At 49.7% G+C, this 21,701-nt stretch overlaps 1 protein-coding gene and 1 pseudogene across 3 annotated transcripts in view; both read right to left on the minus strand.

Annotated features, from left to right (window-relative positions):
- The window catches only part of OSBP2 (oxysterol binding protein 2), a 158,190-nt gene that overhangs the window by 128,119 nt on the left and 8,370 nt on the right, over window positions 1–21,701 (minus strand). For 2 of the 3 annotated variants that reach the window (XM_057744131.1, XM_057744132.1), the window contains exon 1: window positions 14,393–15,024. In XM_057744131.1, the coding sequence (XP_057600114.1) occupies window positions 14,393–15,024 (632 nt within the window). Of the gene's footprint in view, window positions 1–14,392; window positions 15,025–15,575; window positions 15,706–21,701 lie in introns of those variants that run through there. The other variant, XM_057744133.1, reaches the window with a different exon arrangement.
- Window positions 18,276–20,441, minus strand: LOC130859123 (ADP-sugar pyrophosphatase-like; annotated as a pseudogene).

Genomic DNA, 21,701 nt, shown 5'->3' on the forward strand with positions numbered 1-21,701 from the left:
AGCCAGTCACAAAATGACAAATACTGCATGATTCCACTTTTATGAGGTATCTAAAGTAGTCAAATTCATAGAAACAGAAAGTAGAATAATGGTTACCAAGGGCTGGGGCGGGGGCGGGGGGGGGAAGGGGAGCTGCTTAAAGGGTGAAGAGTTTCATCTTTTCAAATAAAAAGTTTCATTTTTATAAGCTCTGTCTCACAACAATGTGAATATACTTAACACTATTGAACTGTACACTTAAAATTGGTTAAAACGGTAAATTTTATGTTATGTGTTTTTTACCAAAATTTTTAAAATTACACTGCTAATTAATGACCAAAAAAGGGAGCAGGTGTGCCCGCTTCGGCAGCACATATACCAAAAAAGGCAGCAGGGGTGGGGGCGGGCTTGATTCCCCACTATACTTACAGCCTAGAGATGGTCAAATCCAGCAATGGCTAGACTCTGATTACGAAAGATGTGGTTCTATACGTGATCTGATGGAAACATCTGAATACAACACTTAACAATTGGACAATGTGGGACTGAGAGAACGCCTGGGACCCAGGAGGAGTCCTAGCAGACACTTGCATGTGTTTCTCCCACTTTCTATCCAGCAGCTAGACAGCAGCTGGATCCTTAGAACAGACAAAGAGCAAATTAGATGGACCTCTAATTCAAACACATCTATTTTCAAAACTTCTGGGGGGAAAAGGGATCAGGACAGTGTAGTAACTAAGAATAACTGCTCTGGACTTAGCTTGGCCTCGACCTGAATCTGGCTATGCCACTTGCCGTGAAATCTTCAAGTCTTTTTAACCTCTCTAGACTCATTTCTCCGTCTGTAAAATAGGGACAATAATAACAGAACCTACAATTCCTAGGCTTGTCCAGAGGATAAAATGAAATAATCCATGAAAAGCCCTTAGCACAGGGCCTGGCATACATTAAATGTGATAAGTGTTACTATGAGAAACAAAGCCCCCTAAGGATACATATTTAAGATCACTCTGTTGGGCTTCCCTGGTGGTGCAGCTGTTAAGAATCCACCTGCCAATGCAGGGGACACAGGTTCGAGCCCTGGTCTGCAAAGATCCCACATGCCACGGAGTAACTAAGCCCGAGCAACACAACAACTGAGCCTGCACTCTAGAGCCCACGAGCCACAACTACTGAGCCCACATGCCACAACTACTGAGCCCACGTGCCACAACTACTGAAGCCTGCACACCTAGAGCCTGTGCTACGCAACAAGAAAAGCCACCACAATAAGCGGCCCATGTACCGCAATGAAGAGTAGCCCCTACTCACCACAACTAGAGAAAGCCCGTGCACAGCAACAAAGACCCAACGCAGCCAACAAATAAAAAGTTAATTAACTAATTAATTAAAATTAAATAGATTTAAAAAAGATTACATTGTTGACAGCTGCTGAACAGGCAAAGAAGGGCTGTAGCAGACATTATGTGGCATTTGCCTAGTCCTTCTCTCAGAATACGGTTGCCAGATAAAATGCACAATGAAAACAAAAGTGCTAAGCTAACATATATAGTGCAATTAAAAAAATACAGGAGGCCCAGTTAAATCTGAATTTTAGATAAACTACAAATAATTTTTTAAAAAATATAGGAGGCCCAGTTAAATCTGAATTTTAGATAAACAACAAATAATTTTTAGTATAAGTATATCCCAAATATTGTATGGCATACACCTATACTGAAATTTTATTTATTTATTCTGAAATTTATATGATATTTATCTGAAATTCAAATTTCACTGGGTATCCTATATTTTTATTTGCTAAATCTGACAAGCCTACTTGCAACTGCCCCCCAGCCCCACTTCCAGGTGGCCTGGGCCTGGGCCATCATTTTTGACCCAGACCTCTTCCCAGACTCCAGCTGATTACACTTGACCAAAATGAAGCTGATCCAATTTTCCTTCACAGAAACTGGGCTCAGGTAGTTTGATAGCCTCTGCTGTACTGATGGTTAGACCTGTAACTCATGAAATCAGGAGCTGTGGGCAGCAGTTACCTTCTGCCACGTGGTCCAAGGAGCAAAACAAAACAGACTGGACTACAGAGAGGAAAATAAAAAGTAAAGCAGACATCAGACATGAGAGAAGTGTGCAAGCTGCCAGGCAGGCTTTGTGAAACCATCCTGTGGTCTCACAAGAAAGCTTTTTTAGACACACACGCACACACACACCACTCTAGTTGCTCTGGAAGGCTTTTACTACTTGCAACCAAAAACCCTAAGAAATCAAGACAATTGTAGACTTAATTCCTGGGCTCGATATGTCCCATATTATTGATCTGAAGGATAAAAATTACTAAGAAGCCCCGTTTAGCTCAATTCTGGGTCCAGTGATCAAAGCAGTACTGCTGAAAACGTAGTCTCTGGATCAAGTCTGGTCCGTGCACGTCTGCCCTGTTCTCTTGGGACGCTCCCTCTGACGGAAGCTTGCCTCCAGGGAAGTAGTCTGGCTGCTCTGAAGCCACCGTGCAGTAAGGAAGCCCAAACCAGCCATGAGGACAGAGCACAAGAAGAAGCCCTGAGGCTCCGTGGATTGAGAGAGAGACATGCTCGGCCAGCCTCCAGGTGCTCCAGAACCTGCCGTTCCAACCCCAGCTGCCAGCTGACTGCAGCCCTAAGAGAGGGCCCGAGCCAGAACCGCCCAGCCAAGCCCTTTCTGAATTCTCAACTGACAGAAACTGTGAGCAATAATAAAAGCCACTGTTGTTTTAGGCCTCAGAGTTACGCAGCAGTAGATACCGGATTAGCCAAGTGCGCGTGGGCAGCTGACCTTGCCAACGGTTTTGGTGTTTAGCAAGTACCAGATCACAAAGGGACGAGACTACCTTCTCGTGAGGCCTCCAGAGCCAGCACTCCTGCTCTGTGGTCACGTGCAGGGCCCAACCCTGAAGACAGGAGGGCCAGACAGGGTATCTCCTGAATGAACGTAACAGGTGGGGAACCAAGAGGGGGCAAGGGTCACCCAACCATCCCTTCACGGGGGAGACTGCCCACTCACAGGTCTCCAAGTGGACCAGGGAAGTGTCTACACTGGGGAGAGCTGGAGGGATGGCTTGTTTGGGTGGGAAGACAGTCAGAGCCTCTGACACTAAGAGGACAGGCTTCAGTGGTGTGGAATTCCAGAAAGTTCAGATTTCAGCTCAGCCACCCACTAAGCGAAGCCACTGTAGTGGGACAAACCCTGGCTTTCTCAATTGTCACCAGGACATGATAACCACCTTCCTCCCTGGGTTGTCATCAAATGGTATGACATATGCATAAGCACCTTATACCACATTAAGCACTATTCAAATGGAGTCATTATTAAAATCTAAGCTAGAAGAGGGGGGAAATACAGGGTACGGTGTCCGCGACAATTTTCATCTCATGCACTGAATTTTTCTTTGATGAACCAAAGACCTTAAATACAAATAGGACAGCCCTCTGCCCAGTTCATGAGGACCTGGGGCAAACAGAACAGTGAGGTTCCATACCTCTGTCTCCCCTCTTTTCAAAGATTCCTGCATGGGACTTCCCTGTTGGTCCAGAGGTTAAGACTTCGCCTTCCAAAGCAGGGGGTAAGGGTTCGAGCCCTGGTTGGGGAGCTAAGATCCCACATGCCTCCTGGCCAAAAGGCCAAAACATGAAGCAGAAGCAATACTGTAACAAATTCAACAAAGACTTTAAAATGGTGTACACACACACACACACACACACACACACAAGATTCCTGCAAGTCAAAGCAGGCTAGTGTTGGGACTTCCCTGGTGATTAAAAATCCACCTGCCAGTGCAGGGGACACAGGTTCAAGCTCTGGTCTAGGATGATTCCACATGCCGTGGAACAACTAAGCTCATGTGCCACAACTACTGAGCCTGTGCTTTAGAGTCCGCAAGCCACAACTATTGAGCCCGTGTGCCACAACTACTGAAGCCCACAAGCCTAGAGCCTGTGCTCCACAACAAGAGAAGCCACCGCAATAAGAAGCACATGCACCACAATGAAGAGCAGACCCTGTTTGCCGCAACTAGAGAAAGCCTGTGTGCAGCAAAGAAGACCCAATGCAGCCAATAAATTAATTTTTTTAAAAAGAATTTCCATATATTAAAAAAAAAATACAAAGCAAGGCCAATTCCTGTTTCCATATGCCTCATCCTAGCACCAGCCAGGCTCCCAGCTGGAGTAGAGTCAGAAACAGCTGACTCCAGGGCTGAGCCACGACAAGTTCAAGAAGAGCCTGGAACACCTTTTCAAGCCGGACATGGGACGCTGTCAGTACCATCGGGGTCCTTTCCAGAGGACTCAGGAGCTGTAGGGGGAGTCAACTGAAGACGCCCCCACTAAGCAAAGACAAGGCCAGATGACACAAGCATCATTAAGGACTGCCTGGCAGTGGGCTGACACAGTACATACTCTGCCTCCCGCTGAACTGTAACCCTGCGTAACCAACAAGTAGCAGGTGAGGGTACGTTTCTCTTTACAGAAGTATTCCTGCTGATAAATGAGGAAGGATGATGGAATTAGGTTAATCTAAGACTGATTGTTACCACCTGCTAATGTCACAGACCGAGAAGCCACCGGACACTGTGAGCTCCTGATGGAGGGACATATCACCACCTGATCAAGCTTCTAGACCCATCCACCAAATTAAGGAAATACAGAGGATATAGGAACATGTGAACCTATACCAAGAGGATGCAGTCAGCACAACCTGGACTGCGAGACTTTCTATAGGTAGACCTGACTCAGGTCCTGATACAAACAAACGTATCAAAAAGCCATTTATGAAAAAAAATGTATGACATTTGAGACCACTGAAACTTTGAACACTGGATATTTGATGATGATAAGGAATTACTGCTAATTTGTTTTCGTTGTAACAATGGTGTTGTGAATATGCTTTTTAGAGTCCTTATCCTTTAGAGATACATACTGCAGTATTTACAGCTGATGTGTGATACTCGCGGTTCATTTCAAAATGGTGTGGGACGGGGGCGCTGACATGAAGTGAGATTGGCCAGGAAGCTAATAATTGTTGAAACTGGATAATGGGTACATGGGGGTTCATTATACTATTGTCTAGTCATATGTGTTTTAAATTCTTTATAACAAAGAGTTTTAAATGTAAATGAATATAGTGAGCTCTATATCATCACATCAGGATAAGCCTCAGAGAAGGAGCTGCAGAGCTGGGCCATGTGCAGCCCCCATGGTCACTCCATTCTCCTGGCGATTCAGGGACACCCCTCACCCCCACTTCCATCTACTGCAATAGTCCAAGCTGCATATTGGGTCCTTACAACATGCAGAAAGATTAAAATTATAAAGTATCTTCTAGCAAAAAAAAGCTTCACTGAAATTTGAGAATCTACAAATACAAGGCACTATGCCCAGCACCCCAGAGGACACTGCAGGGAGAAGACAAAGCCCCACGCTCTGATGGGGAGGAGACGAACCAACACCCCGCTAACAGGGGGACACAGCCAAATGACACAGCACACAAAGAGGGAGGATGGTGCTGCCAGCCCAGCTCACGGCAGGGGAATTCAGGCAGGTCCAGGCTGAGGTGACCTGGAATTAGGATGTCTGCAGCAATGGGGAGCGCTCTCCTGGCTGCAGGGGGTGGCAGGTGCAGAGGTCTGGAGGGGAGAGTGAGAGAAAGGCATGTGGTTTGCAGAGAGGGAATAAGGCAAGTTGGGCAGAAGAAGAGTCAAGGCTAGAGGACTGGGGGTGGCGGGACCTGAGGGGAAGGGCAGTGAGCGGTGAGCCCAGGGAAGCCACAGACTGTAATTCATATTTTCGGAAGACAGCACCGACTGCTGCTTCAAAGGACCACACGACCTGGCAGATTCCAATGCAAGCGCAGCAATGCCATCTGCCCTCTTCTTGGTTTTGGCGACAGCCCAGCAACGCAGATCAAATGGTGAGTCGAGACTGTTAAATCAGCATTCAAGGTACAGAGCTGCGGCCGAGCATGTGACAAGGTGCCGAGGGGAGTGAAGCTGAGTGATCAGAACTCTGGGAACTCTTAAAAACGGAAACAGACACAGGAAAGAGTTGCCCATAAAAGAAGAAAAGCATACAGCACCCAGCATGACCCTAAAACTCACTGACATTTTGCTTCGTGTGTGTGATCACGAAGGGAGCCTCTTAAAGCCACGTCTGTGTGGTGACACCTGGTACGTGACTCACCACACATGAAGCTGCCAATTTCAGTGTAGTTCAGGGGCGTCTCCTACCATTTCCTCCGCTCGGCATGTCAGTATCCAGAGCAGTCGCCCAGGAAACAGGCCCATTTCCTCAGGCCCATTTCCTCCGTATTTCTTGCCCTCTGGGATAAGCAGATATTGATCTTGGTTTAAGGAACCTCATGTCCTTTTCACAAACCTGTCTTTCTTGATCGACACCGTTTGCCAACTGCATCCCGGGAGACTACAGGAGGCGTGAAAGCTGCAGGCTTGAATACCCAGCCCCTTGGGAGGCCTCTTACTGACCAGCCAGGAGGGATGCAGGCTTCGCTCCTCCTCCTCCACCCGGTGGTTTGACGATGGTACATGCGCTTGTCTCCCACACTGCCTTGTATATTGTTGCCCTCAATGAATGATATGACCAAAGCTGCTGTACGTTTGCTGTCACAACGCTGCTCGCTGGCCCGATCTTGGATTAACAGACCCTCCCCGAAGGAGGTACGAGGGTCAGCAGGAGCTGAGGAATTCACACCAGACATTCCACCAAAGGCACAAAAGGGAAGGTCCTGCGAAGGAAAGAGGTCCATGTCGCACTCCTTATAAGGAGGTCCTTATCCTGTGCAAACCGGAGCCCCAAAGGGTCTCAGGGAAGGTGGAGGACGGTGAAGCTATCAAGGGCCAACCATGTGGGCGGAGGCTCCACAGAGAAGGCCCTCAGCACACAGAGCAGTGGACCACGAGGTGTGTGAGACACGCTGTAAGCCTGGCAGGACACGGGAAGCCACGCTCATCTCAGAGCCAAGTGTAAGCACTTGCTGTCCCTGAACCACAGCGAGCGTCGGTCCTGCCCGACTGACATCGCTGACGTCTGCAGGGAGAAAGGAGGGGAGCCTGAGACCGCTCATCCTTTGAAAGGCCTGTGTCCAAGGCTGGCCCTAAGAGTCTGGATTTGGGGAGCCCCGCAACACGTCGGGGTTCCCCTAACTGGTAAGGTTGGCTGACTGCATCCAAACTGCTTGTGCAAACAATGTGTTCCATGCTGCACACTGCTTTTCTTCTGGGAGCATGGACTCCGGAACCATGCCAGGCAGAGGGCACCCACGTGACCAGCCCCCAGTAAAACCCGTGGGCGCTGACTCTCTACCGAGCATCCCTGCTTGGCAACCTTTCACAGGTGTGTCGCAACAGCTGCTGGAGGAATTAGCGTGTCCTGCGTGACTTCACTGGGAAAGGGCCCTGGCAGCCGGTGCCCCTCTTCCCTGTCTGATTGTGCTTTGCTTCCCTTCACTGGGATGAAGCTGGCTGCGGGGACACCTCGGGCCCAGTGCTGGGAGTCCTCCCAGCCGCTCACCAAACCGGTTAGCCTTGGAGACCCTGACACAGGACCCCAGAGAGGAGTCTCCCCGATGTGAGGTGGGTGGGCACCTTAGCACGGGCTGAGTCCGCAGCCTGGTGCTGCCCACGAGTTCCCACTTCTTCCGCCATTTAACAGGACAATAAGGAAGAGGCTGCACTCCTCACCACAAGTGTGAACCGGAAATTTCTCTGACACCGCAGAGAACCCCATAGATGTGAGAGCCCGTAATCCAGCTGGATCTAACATTTTAGGGCAGAGACCTCGCCTCTGATACACAGACTGCTTCCCACAGGGTCCTGCACATATAATACGTGCAAAACAAACTGTCAGGTGCACATGAAACAAGTTTAAAGAGCTCTGGGATTGTGAAAAGCCCTTTTAAAAGCTTTACTCCTCACTCCTCCAGTCACTGCAACAGATCATACTAGGTACACACAGACGACATGCACAAACCCTTGTAACCCTGTGGAAATACAAATGAGGACCACAGATACAGGCTACTGGTTCATGGAGGAGCCTATTTCAACACATTCAAATCTGTCAACATCATATATCCAGATAATCTGCATTTCACACCTATCACTTTTCCAGCATTCCTGGCTAAGCCAGCAACCTCCAATTCATCTTCCCAATTTTATTTCAGCAAACAAATTTTCAAAATTGAAAACAAATTAAGCAAAGCACTAAATACTTGCTTTCTGAAACCCCATAAAATTGCAGGCAGTTCTCATTCATTCATTCATTCATCCACTCAGACTAACCAAGCTACTGAGAGCGTATCACTGGCAAAGCACCATGCTAGGCTCCATGCAGAACACGAAGATGCCAAACTTGGCCACAGTGTCCCTTTGGCACAAAACCGTCTGCAGAGATGTCCATACACGAACCCTGTAAACTCACAAAGGAGGAAGATGTGGTCCTTAGGTCAGCCTGGGGCCACTATGGATATTTCAAGTGGGAGAAACCCAAAGTGGGGGACTGCTAACACAGGGAATGGGACTGTCGAAAGAGATTCCTGAAGAAGACCCGCAAATCCAGGGCCCTTGGGGTGGGAGGTGGCACCACACCAGGGTCCTGTCCAGGGTGGAAGCTGGAGGCTGGGACACCAGCTCAGCAGAAGGCAGACCTGAGCCATGATGTGGCGCTAGGGATGGGGAGGAGGGATGGATGAGAGGAAGGAGATGGGCAGGGCCCCGCGGTTCCATCTGATGTGGGGTGAGGGAGGCAGGAGGCAGCGAGCGTGACTCAGAGGTTTTCATCTATTCATAGAAAGAGGAAGGTCAGGAGGAGGAGCGGGTCGTGGGGGGAAATTATAACTCGTGTCACTAGACGGTGCTAAGAACACCGGTGTGACTGTGCTCCTGCAAAACACGCTGCCAGTCCACTCGGGGCTCTTCAAAACACCCTCACGCTAAATGTTAAGGAAACAGACTTCAAACCAATGATTACACATTATCAGTCTGCGCATTCCTTTTCAGCCTCCTAACTGGCTTCACAGTATGAAACACTGGATGATATTTCAAATTAAAGCCAACTTCAATACAATAAGGCCACCTTCTGGGGCTTAACCTGAAGACTCACACCTTCAGCTTCATGTTTTCAGGGACACTTTGCAACTGGATGGTCTTTTCCATTTCCATCCTTTAAGCATCACCTAAACTGATATTAAAAATACTGTCTCAGGGAATTCCCTGGTGGTCCAGCGGTTAAGACTGTGCTTTCACTGCCGAGGGCCCAGGTGCAATCCCTGATTGGGGAACTAAGGTCTCACAAACCACATGGCAAAAAAAAGTGTGGGGGGGAGGGCAGCCATAGACAAAATGAATGGGTATGACTGTGTTCCAATAAAACTTTATTAAAAAAAAATACTGTCTCAGACTTCCTGGGTGGCACAGTGGTTAAGAATCTGCCTGCCAATGCAGGGGAAACGGGTTCGAGCCCTGCTCTGGGAAGATTCCACATGCCGTGGAGCAACTAAGCCCGTGTGCCACAACTATTGAGCCTGTGCTCTAGAGCCCATGCTCCACAACAAGAGAAGCCACTACAATGAGGAGCCCACGCAGCACAATGAAGAGTAGCCCCCACTTGCTGCAACAAGAGAAAGCCCATGTGCAGCAACGAAGACCCAGCACAGCCAATAAGTAAATTAAATAAATAAATAAATTTATTTAAAAAAAGTACCGTCTCCACAAGTCTGCCTGCGAGCGTTGGCCCCACTGGAGGAAGGAGTACCCAATCCAACCTAGAGGCCAAGATGTCTTGGCCACCACCCCAAAGTGGGCCCAGCTCACCGTATGTTCCGGGCTTCCTCAGCCACAGGACTTTCAAAACGTTCACTGGACTGCAGCCTTCTTTCTTACAGACCCAGACTAATTTCTCTGAGCCCTTTCTTGCTAACTGGCCTTGCCATTCCTACCCATTGATCAGTCTGAACAATAATAAATTAAAACAAAACATTTCGCTTCATGATTTGCTTGAAATCATTTCCCAGGAAACAAATGTCATTTATGATGTCGCCAAGCAGGCAACTCATATACAACAAAAAAGAATTTTGTTTAATGAAATCAATTTTGTCATTGATGTGCATAAAGCTTATGTTTGAAACAGCCTCTCTGTAAGGACTTGCTGGGACTAAAACCTTTGAAAATTCTCCATCATTTATGAATTCTTTCCTAATTTCATATAGCCACATGTTCCCTGTGAGATGAGAACTGGGGATGAAATTGTTTAAATGGGAACTAACAACCAAAAGAGAAAAAAAAAAAGAAGCACAAAACCATATTCCCCTTATTGGTATTCAAATATTCAAACAGATATGTGATTAAGAGTGCCAGGCAATGGAATAAGAACCTCATCTCCTGTATTTATATTCCTAGCACATTGCTGGAAAAAAGTAAAAACCTGCCAACAATTACCCAGACCTCCCAGAAATACTTTCTATATGTGACAGTATTTACAAAGAGCATTTTTTTATTCCTGATAATATGAATGTTACTAAGGCCAGCTGTTGGCATTATGTACCTTCTCCCTTAGAATTAACTTCAGCAACCGAATAAGCTTTTTCCAGCAAAATTTAGGGCAGAAGCACTCCAGGAAGCTATACTTAATGAAGAAATTCTCATCCAAACCCCCACTGATTTTCTATCAAAGGAAAAATAATCGGGATTGAAATGCAGGTCAAGACTACAATGCAATACCCATTTAATTGGCAGAGTCAGTGCTGACAACACCAAGTGCCGCAAAGGACGGAGATCCACAAAATCCCCGACTTCTTGCCAGCGGGACTATAAACTGACACAACTGCTTTGGAGAAGAGTTTGGCATTCACATTCTCCACAACCCAGTGATTTCAGCCAAGAGGAACGCCCACACACGTACAAGCATTTCCGTAGTCACCCATCAAGAGGAACATGAGTAAGTCCAGGGACTTCCCTGGTAGTTCAGTGGTTAAGAATCCACCTTCCAATGCAAGGGACGCAGGTTTCCTCCCTGGTCGGGGAACTAAGATCCCATCATTCCTCGTAGCAACTGAGCCCACGGCACCCTGTAGCCCATGTGCCACAACTAGAGAGACACCCGGAGGCTGCAACTAGAGAAGCCCACACATCACAACGGAAGATCCCGCATGCCGCAATGAAGATCTCGCATGCCACAACTAAGACCTGAAGCAGCCAAATAAGTAAATTAAATAAATAAATAAATGTCTGTTGATGGATAGATGGGTAAAGAAAAAATAAATTAATTAAAAAATAATAAAGCAGTCAAAATTAGTCCCCCCAAATCATATGCTGTACAATATCCTTTTTCATAAAGTTTAAAATGGTTGAAATGAAAAAATGTGTTTTCTTCTTAAACTGCATATAGATGAGATAAAACTAAATTAAAAAGAAAAGAAAGTGGGTGGTGACCAGGATTTGGGATGATGGTTATCCTGTAAGGGGACAGGATGGAGGATGGGATGAGGGAGGGCACACAAGACGTGCTCACATTTTCTCCAAACACTAGGCTTCGCTTAATTAAAAGAAAACAAAAATTAGAGAGCGGTCTTTCCAAAAGGGAAGCTATGAAGAAGCGGCTTCGATTCCTTCCCCAACAGCCATGTCACCCCAGGACTAAAGCTGACCCCGCCTGGCCCCTAAGGAAAGGAGGTCACCAGTAAAAGTTCTCTCACTCTGTCCGCAGCTCCGAGCACCTGAATCTGCCTCTATTCTGGCCACACACTCTGGAGAACTGCTGAGAACCGGGGGTCTGGGGCAGGTTAGGGGAGGAGACACATGCCCGGCACGGGGTGCAGACGCAGCCCTGGATAACCCGCCCTGCGCTGTCAGGACTGTGAGCAGTGGGCCTGGAGCGCACTCAGTCCTTGAGCGCGCTCAGTCCTTGAGCCCAGCAGGCAGGATGGCCAGGCCTGGTCTAGAAGGCAGGATTCAGACCAGAAGCAGGGACAGGGGAGTGCTGTCAAACAGCTAAAGTGCTGGGAGGCCTGAGGAAGAGCAGACCGAAGCTGTCTTCCAGAAGGCACAACTGGCAGGGAAGAAGTGGTGATTCTGGCACCACCTCGGAAGGGCCTGTCCTGTACTCGGAGACTGGCTCATCTCCTGTGGCAATGGAGACACAGCCTGCAAGCTGGGCGCCTCGGGATACGCCACTGAGGTTCGCTCATTCGGCCTCAGTTTCCCTTCCTGTAAAATGGGAATGAGGACATTCTCGTGGCCGGCCTCACATGGGGCTAAAGGAGGGAGAGGGCTGTACAGATGCCAGGGATCATTCGTCCCACCCGAGTCGAGCAACAGTTCTGCCACCTTACAATCTACAAATGTCCACAAATGAAACTACAGAGCTGGACCGTGCAAGCATGCAACCAGAAGACTTGTTCCTACTCCCTCCTCCTCCCCCGCCACCCGAAACCAGTATTTGTCCCCACAACCTTATCAGCACATAAGAAGAATTTTTCTTAATTACCCAGAGAATCTGCACATTTGAGGTTACCTTGAAATGCCACTGTCTATACATAGTCATCTTAAGAAAAAAGGAGGGACACTTTTGCTTTCCCAATTAAAACAAAACAAAAATACATGAGGTCAGATTTTACCTCCACTAGAAGTAGGACTTCCTGTCACTGTGGGACCCTAGACTCATAAACATTACCTTGACCTCAACTACTGACCTAGTAGCACCTGGTAAAATGCAGAGAACTCAGAAATGCTGAGCTCAAGGGTGAGTGGGCATTAAAACACACATCTGGGACAGGCACTGCCTGCGGAGCACCAAGGGCTCAGGTCAGAATCTCTCTCCACCGCCTACCCTGCCCAGTGACCTGGGACAAGCCATGTGCCTCTGGCAAACCTCAGAACTCCTCGTCTGTACAAGAGGACAATCCCGGATTTTGAGCAGGAAATAAATGAACATAACATAAAACAGAGAGTGTGGTCCTCAGTCGACAAGCCCAACGTGCTACGTCCCTTGCCTATAAGAAGACAGAGGAACGCTTATTTATAGCAAATCACTGACGATTCTATCACTGCATGCCTTGGTGAGATGTTTACACACCTGACAGAATATGGGAAGTGGGATAAAAACACCGTTTGGAAAAGGATCTCTTTTTGCTCAGTTGCCTAACTCTAAGAACACTCCATCCTGTGATCTGTCCGGTGCAGCCGAGTGGGCCAAGGGGCACCACGACACCACAAGAGGTGGACACATTAGACACACAGGTCAGCTTTCTCTCCTGCTGGGGATTAAAGACAGGGATCCCCACTTCGAGTGGGAATCATCACTTAAGTTCAGTGGAGCTCCCAAATTCTCAGGGGCATCACAGACGCAACTCTCCTCTAGAAGCCATGTTCCAAAAAGGCGAGGAAGGACCATATAAAGGTCTCTGGTGGGTGACCTGAAGGGATACTGCCCAGACGAGCGACGTGAGCAAATGACCCTAGTTGCAGCAAACAGCAAGGCAGGGCCCTCCTGTCTGCAATGACAACGGAGCTGTGCTTCTCAGACTGTGGCCCAGAGCAGCATCACCTGGGAACTTGTTAGAAAAGCTCAATCTCAGGCCCCTCCTAGACCCACTGCAGCAAAAACTCAGCAGAGGGGCTGCAGACATGATGTTTCAACAAGTCCTTTGGGGAATTCCAGTGCTCGCTCAGGTTTGAGAATCTATGGTACAGAGTGATCTGAGATCTCAAAGTTTAAAACAACCATCCCCAGGAAACAAACCAAGGCGGCCTTCAGGAACTTTCCCCCTTTCAATCCATTTCAGTGGAACACAGTGTTAGCTATCTGAGCACTGCCCTTCAATTTTGAACCTCACACTGCTTCTAGAATAAGAAAGGCCACAGTGGGATGCTTCCTGGTTCTCCACTGAATGCCAAGATGGGCTCCTGAAGGGCAAGAGCTGTGTCTGATGTGTCTGTGAGTCTGCTGTGTATCTCCCCCTTCCTGGAACAAGGTTACTGTCCCCCTCAGTCCCTAATACAGCGATTTTAGCTCCTGAACCAGAAAGCTCCTGAAACAAGGACCTCGGGGGCTGACTCTGGCTGGCTGCCTCAGGTCCCACAACTACCAGGACCAGAGGGGTCCTGAGGCCCAAAATCACTCCCTCACCCCAACCTCCCTGCTCACTCCCTAGACCCAAGCTTGCCAAAGGTCATGTCCACAGGGGCTCCCCTGCCTGAGGTCAGGGGCCCAGCCCTTGAAGGTTGGCCAGAGGCATTATTTCTCCCGCTGGGGTGCATGTTCCCAAACATCCCCAGGCCAACGGCAGTGCCCTCCAACTCTGGATGCCCTCTGTCACCATGGCTGCAGCATCCCCACCCTCCAAACTCAGCTACCCCACCCTGATGCCTCCATACCTGTAGTAAGACAGGAGGCCATTGCTGAGCACAAACCAGCGGCGCTGGTAGCCCTTCAGGTAGTTGGTCCACTTGAGAAGCCAGCCCTTGAAGCTGTCCAGAGGAAGCGAGGCCATTGGGACAGCGGAGGGGGTACCACTCCCTGGCACTGGAGCCCCAAGATGTGTCTTCACCTGCCCGGGTCGCGGGGCCTTTGCTGCCGGCAACAACGCTGACTCGAGTTTGGTCAAGGGCACGCTCCCCACCACTGGCTCGGAAGGGGCCTTGGTGAAGGGCCCAGCCCCCGGGCTTGAGCCCAACTCTTGCCCTGACCCCGTCCCCGACCCGGGCAGCAGCTCCAGTTCCTGTTTGACCCCTGGCCGCGGCTCAGACATCTTCCTGGACTCGGGCTCCGATCCTGGCACCCGCTCGGGAACTGGCTCCGACACCTGTTCCGACCCCAGATCCCGCTTGGGCTGGGGCACCGGCGGGGGCTGAGGCTTGGGCTCCGGCCCGGAGCCGGGCGTGGAAGCGCTCATGCTCGGCGCCGCCGTGTGGCAGGACAGGCAGGGGACAACCGTGAAGAGCGACGAGAGCCCGCGGGAGCGGCCGCCGCAGCCGCCGCCTCGGCACAGAGCGGCCGCTTTCCCCATGGAGCCCGCCGACCCGAGCGCGGCCGAGCCGGGGGGAGGGGGCGAGCGGGAGGCGGAGGCCTGGGGCGGGGCCGGGGGCGCCGTCACGAGCGCGCGGCGGGGGCGCGCGGCTCCCTCCCCGGCCCGTGCGCCCCGCGCCGCCTGCGCCCGCGCGCGGTTGTGCCCGCGGCGGGCAGCGGGCTGGACGTGGAAGCCCCGGCCCTCCCTTGCGTCGCCAGCTCCCGGCTCCGGGACTGGCCCTTGGAAGGTGCCCAGGAAACACTTGTGGGGCGAGATCTCGGCGAGCGGCGGCGCGGAAGGGACGGCGCGCTTCGGGCCACCATCCCTGCCTGCGCCCCAGCCCGTGCCAGGCGCCGGGGGAACAATGATGAATGCGGAGCCCGCCGGCTCCCAGCGCAGCTCTGCCCGCTGGCCCCGCGCCGGTGCTCCCCGCCTCCGACCCAGGTGGGTTCGCTCCCAGAACCCAGAAAATGCGCCCGAAGCGCAGGGGCCCAGCCGGATGACGCTAAAAGCTGAGGAGGACGCCCCCCGCCCCCCATGGCAGCCATTACCTGTCTGTGGGTCCCTCCCGCTGCGACCAGGCTCAGGGGCCCAAAGCCACCGCGCCCCCACCTGCTGGGCCAGCCGGCCTCTGCTTCGTCCAGGGCACTTCGCTGCAAGTGGCAACATAGTTCAGGCTCACTAAAGGAACAGAGAAAGAGTTTAGTAAGCCGAGCGTTTTACTACAACAAGGAACCATCCAGAAGCGAAGTTCCTAACTTGGAGCCCCTGGGTAATCTTGGCTGGCGGTCTGTGAAGCTCCTGCAGCAGTCTATGGCGTTTTACCCTGTGCATTTTCCTAGGGAGACAGTCCCGAGTTTCCATGGGATTCCCAAAGGGGTCTGTGATCCCAGAAAGCTTAAACATCACTGATTTTAAAGAATCTATCCCAAAGGGAAGGTCGTGGTTACCACAAATAATGGGAAATACAGGTTGAAAGCTTGGGTATTGGGCTTCTGCCCAGACTCCTCCAGCTGTAGACCTCTGTGCAGGCGCCCCTCTGCTGGTCCTTACCCTCCCCCTACTCACTGTCCATTTCTGATCTTTGCTTGTGACAAAACCACCTGTTCAGGGACCAGCCCCCTGTGTGAAGTGATGGCAGAAGCTGAGCAGGCTGGAAGGTCCTAGAAACAGGAGGTGCAGTCCCACCATCTATGCTGGTGACTCTTCCTGGGGCAAGTGCCCGTGAATGATGGTCTTACCTGCAGATTTGTGTGAGTTCTGGAGTGCAGAAACCTGCCCATCTTGGTATATCCCATAAATACAAAGATGGTCCTCAAACTTCAATGTGCTGAGTTAAGGAAAAGTGACTGCCTCTGGGGGGCAGTGGGTAGAATTGAAGTGGACAGGTGGGGAAATGCCGGTGGGGGTGGGGGGGCTCTCTTTTCATTTATTTGAACCTCTGGAATGTTTTAACCATGTGTCTGTTAAACCTATTCGAAAAATAATGATTGTTTCCAGTCACCCCAGGGAAGCTTGTAAGAAATTCAGTTTTCCATCCCCATCTTCCTGGGATTCTGAGTCAGTAGGTCTGAGGTGGAATCCAGGAGTATGCATTTTAATGAGCTCCCCAGGGGTTTCTGATGTGGGCGGATCATGGGCCACATTTTGATGGGCAGTGATGTGGAGGGAAAATCTTGGGTTTGGGGAGTCAGAGCCACTAAGGAAATCCCAGCCCAACCACTCCCTGGCTGCGGGATCTTCAGCCACCTCACAGATCTTCCTCTTACTCATCAGTAAAATGAAGAAGATAATCTCTACCTCACAGGTTGAGAGTAATAAAGTGATGTTTGTAAAGCTCATTTAGCATAGCAGGTGCTCAGTAAATATTCTCTGTTTAACTAAAGGGCGTTCTGTGACATGTTCAGTGAAATGAATTAAATAGCCAGAGCAACACCATGGTTTTCATGCCATTGAATTTAAGCATCTTGGGGTGGAGTGCGCAAGCTTCGTTTAGCCACAGTTCCCACTGCTGCCTACTGTCCTAAAGCCACGTGCACTGATCTCCCTGGCCCCTGAAGACATGTGAGTTTGTGATTACCCCAAGGGGTTAGAACATAGGTTTCTTTCAAATATTTAACTGGTTTCTAAAACTTTGAAATTGTAATGCTTGCATTTTACAGAACTGAAGTATACAGGGTACATAATGAAAGAAGAACTCCCCTCTCCCTCCTCTCTGGGGCTAGTGTGTTGATAGTTTCTACACATCTTTCCAGAAATGTTCTAAGAGAACAGGTCCTTAAGATGAAGTGTATAGTTTTCAAAAACTATATATAAATTTTAAGTGTAAATGCCAATTTGCAGTAGGTTTCATCATAATCTTAAAGGGGTCCACGATCCCTCCACATTAAGGACCACCCACACTGAGACTTTTAGCTCAGGATATTTGACAAGAACCCATGTTTGCCTCCCATCTTTCTTTCTTTTTTTTTTTTCCTTTTAATTTGGCTGCACCGGGTCTTAGTTGTGGCACAAGGGATCTTCATTGCTATGTGTGGGATCTTAGTTACCACATGCAGGATCTAATTCCCTGACCAGAGATCAAACCCGGGCCCCCTGCATTGGAAGGTCAGTCTTCATCACTGGGCCACCAGGAAAGTCCCTGCCTCCTATCTTTCTTGAGACCCAAAGAGACCCCCCCTGAAACAAAAGTATAAAAAATTCCAAAAGTACTAAGAATTCAACAGCAAAGAGAACTAGAAAGAAGACTTTAACAAACGTTCATTGAATTTATATCATATGCCAAGCCTTCTTCCAGGCCCTGAAAGAAATCTAAAAAAATTCCTGCCATCCTAGAGCTTACATTCTACTAAGAGGAGACATAAATACACCAAAAAAAAAAAAAAAAATCATTTAGAAGATGACAGGTGCCATGGGGGCAAAGAGAACTGTTAAGAGGTCTTAGGAAGGCCAAGTTGGGGGTTTCAATTTTATTTTATTTTTTAATGGTTATTTGCATACTTAGCTACATATTTTTATTGGGGGCTGGGAAGAGTTGACCTAATTTGGAATTCAGGACTATTTTCCTATAGAAATACTGTACCTCCTAGACTAGATTAGAAAAGTAACAGCTGAGCTTTTTTTTTTCTTTTAAAGCTGGATTAAACATACCTGCATTTATGTTCTTCTCCGTTAATATTAGCTGGAGTCTAGCATTTAAATGAAGGCTACAGCCTACCTGTAATTACAATTCCATACCACCACATGCATTCTGTGTTGCTTTTATTTTACGAAAAAGCTAATTTCAAATCTCCATTACAACTAAGCTGAATACAAAGTCTTAGTGAAGGAGGCTTGGTGTCTTGTTTACAAAAACATGGCCACTGTCCTTCGGCCTTCAAACTTCAGGAGGGGCACTTCAAACGGCTTTGTGTTTGCATGTTTCAGTGCCAGAACGTAGGAACAGACTCTGGCGTCCACTGTCAGATGTTCATCAGCTACCAGAGCATCAAGTCCCTTCAGCGGGTCATTCTTTGGTGAGGAAATTACTTCCAGAAATTCTCCATCTCCTGGCTTTGGCTTAGCCCTTACGTTTTCAGCATCATCTCCACTGACAGTTACAGTCACGATGTGTGTGGTACAGTGTGACAAACCTGCATCCATACAGACAGCTGGAGAACATTCAGCAACGTCGCCCTTGTAACCAGTTTCTTCCTCGAGCTCCTGAAGAGCAGCTGGGCTTTCATTGCCATCCATGAGACGCACGGGGAATTCTAGGCAGTAGCCCCACACTGGTGGTCGGAACTGCTTCACCAGAACAGTGCACTCATAGTGAAGGGCTCTTTGCAGCACGGGGATGACCGCCACATGGTCAGCTGACGGTCCTTTCCCGGTTGTCCGCTTCACAGTGTCTCAAGTTCTTGTTCTACCGGTAGGATCTCTGTAAGTTGTGTTTTCAAGCTTGACCCATTTTCCTCCTGAAATTAACTCCTCTGAAGTAATAGACTATTTGGTGGCGTTTTTTTAAAATAATATTTGCTTTATTTTATTATTATTTTTTGTTTGGTTGGTTGGTTTTTGTTTCGGCCATGCCAAGCGGCGTGCGGGATCTTAGTTCCCTGACCAGGCATCAAACCCGCGCTCCTGCAGTGGAGGCATGGAGTCTTAACCACTGGACCACCAGGGAAGTCCTAGACTGATTGGTATTTTGAGAAAAATCTGCTGGTTCTTGTTCTATTTTCACTTTCTAGTCCCCAGGTAAGAAGTTCATGCTACTCCCAGGCGTGGGGCGAGGGGATGGGTACTCCTTTAGGAAAGGGGAGGAAAGGAGAAAGCATGGGTCTGAGGCAGCAGTCTCAGGAGATGTGGGGCTACTGCCTCCATTTTAAATAAAGCTGGATCACTGATGAATGAGAGATTTCAACAAGTGCTTGGAATATGGAAAGAGGATGAGAGCTCTTAAGAGCAAAACGGGGAAGCAGCAGCTGAGAACATTCTCTAAGCCAACTAAAGGGGAGTTGAGAGCCAGTTGGCTTTGGGCTCAAAGCCAACAGGTCGTGGCAGAGGGTGGGAGTGAGAACAGGGAACTAAAATGGGAGATTTTATTCCTCAAATTGGTTTGTGAGCCCATGGGTGTCTTGTATTATTCATATGCCGCACACGTATTTTCCAATATCCTTCTGTATCTGCTCAGTATATAATAAACACAGAGTCACATACAACTTGGGGCAGGGATGGGGGATAACTGCTCCAACCCACCGCCCTCCCCTTCTCTACACTGAAGTTTGCCAAGTGCAGGGAACATTTCTCCCAGGCAAAAAACAATACAGCTCTTCCCTAAAGAAACTGAATGAAACATCTGAGGTCAGCAAGGGCTTGCAGAGTGGACGCTGGCACCACAGAACAGAGCCTTCTTCCTGACTTTGCTGTTTCTGATTCTGCCCCATGCAGAGCTTCCAGCCAGATATTCTCATTCGGCAAAGGGATTCGAACGGAGGCCTTCCTTCCAAGTTTGTGCTCTCAGCGACATGCTTCCCTGCCTCCCTCTTTTCCTGGGTAAATGAGACACAAACCAGCATCTACATTTGAATCTGTGGCCACAAGCTGACCTGGATTTTCCTGGCTTTGCTCAGGGCAGGAGTTGCTCCCACCTACTCAGCAGACATTTATGTCGCATTGTGTGCAAAGCTCTGGGCCACATCTCAGGAAGGAAATGCAGAGGTCAGCCGCCAGCACCATCACCCTCCCCACGAAGTGGTTGCAGGTGAGAGAGCGGAAGCCCAGAGAAAGGTTACCGGGGGAGACAGAGGGGTCCAGTCAAGGCCTGCTCCTGGCCCAGCCCCTGCTGCCGAGCTCCCAAGTCAGCAGCTGGACCAGGCTCTGAATTGTAATACCTGAGGATCACGTCCCACTTCACAGTGGTCCGGGCTGGGATGCATCCGTCCTCTTGTTTGTGCTACGGGTGCCCAGGAATTAACTGATTTGGCCTCCCTCCCAGACCCTGGCTCACCGGTATGTGCCTTCCGGCAGATCCCAGGTGAGCGCACGAGCGTCTGCTGACCCCTTGTGGTCACTATGGGATTTGTGCTGGCCCCGCAGCTGGGGCCCTGGTTGCCCCTCTGGGACGTCCTGCCCTGGTGACCTCACTTCACAAAGCGCTTTCTCACCACTTATCTCGTGGGGTCCTCCTTGCAATCCCAGGAGGTGAGGAGAGCCAGGATTCCCATTCACACTTCACAAACGAGTGCCAGTGCCCTGGCCTCCAGTTCCAAATCCACCACGAATTCCTTATCTGACCGTGGCAAGTCAATTCCCCACTCTCTGCCTCTGTTACCTGTTGATGAAATAAGAGAAGTGCCCTCCTCAAGGCAGCTCTGAGGTTTTTCCAGCTCCCCAAACTCTCAGCGCGGAGAGGTGACTTTCCCTAGGTCGGAGTGAATCAGGGCAGACGCACTCGCCGTCGGCAGGTCACCCCAGTTCCCCACACTGGTTGGGAGAAGTGAGAGGTGTCACAGCAAACAAGAAAATCAGTTTCTCCACCTTTGTGCTCTGATTGTGGGCTGAAGTGCCACATGGACATATGGATGGGGTGGATGGACGGGGGAAGAGATGGATGGGGCTGACGTGTAAGAACTTTGGGATCACTCTTAGCTGCAACTACCTCCCCTGCTCCCTGACTAGCTGCCTAGCCCCTTGGTAGGCTGCTGCACATCCAATCCATTTGCTGGGATCTGAAGCCACTGCCCCTGCCTGACAGCCTGGAGCTGGGATTTGCCATGAGGGGGATGAGTCCTCCCTGCCGTGTCACTGACCACATGGTCAGCGGTGGTAGCCTAGGAGGAAAGTCAGGGGCCACGGCCATGAACAGGCATCCCTCACAGAGCGGTGCCTGCGGTCGACAATGGCTGAAATCGAGGGTGGTGCTCGCGATGAAGCTGAGCATCACTGGGGCGGCTGGATGGCGTGGCGAGAGCACGCCAACGTGTCTCGCGCCCTGGCTCAGACCTAGTGACTCCAAGCAAGTTCCTTAGCCTCTCTGTGCCTCCGCTCCCTCACCTTAAAAGTGGGTGTGACACCTGAAGAGTACAGTTGTGAGGACTGAATGAGGTAGGATATAAAATGCCTCGTGTGTAACAGGTGCTCGGTAAACAGAAGTTCCCTCCTTTTGTTCCAGGTCATGGAGAAGCTCTGGAGAAGGA

Source organism: Hippopotamus amphibius, chromosome 8 (assembly GCF_030028045.1).
Source record: "Hippopotamus amphibius kiboko isolate mHipAmp2 chromosome 8, mHipAmp2.hap2, whole genome shotgun sequence".
NCBI classification, from domain to species: Eukaryota; Metazoa; Chordata; class Mammalia; order Artiodactyla; family Hippopotamidae; genus Hippopotamus; species Hippopotamus amphibius.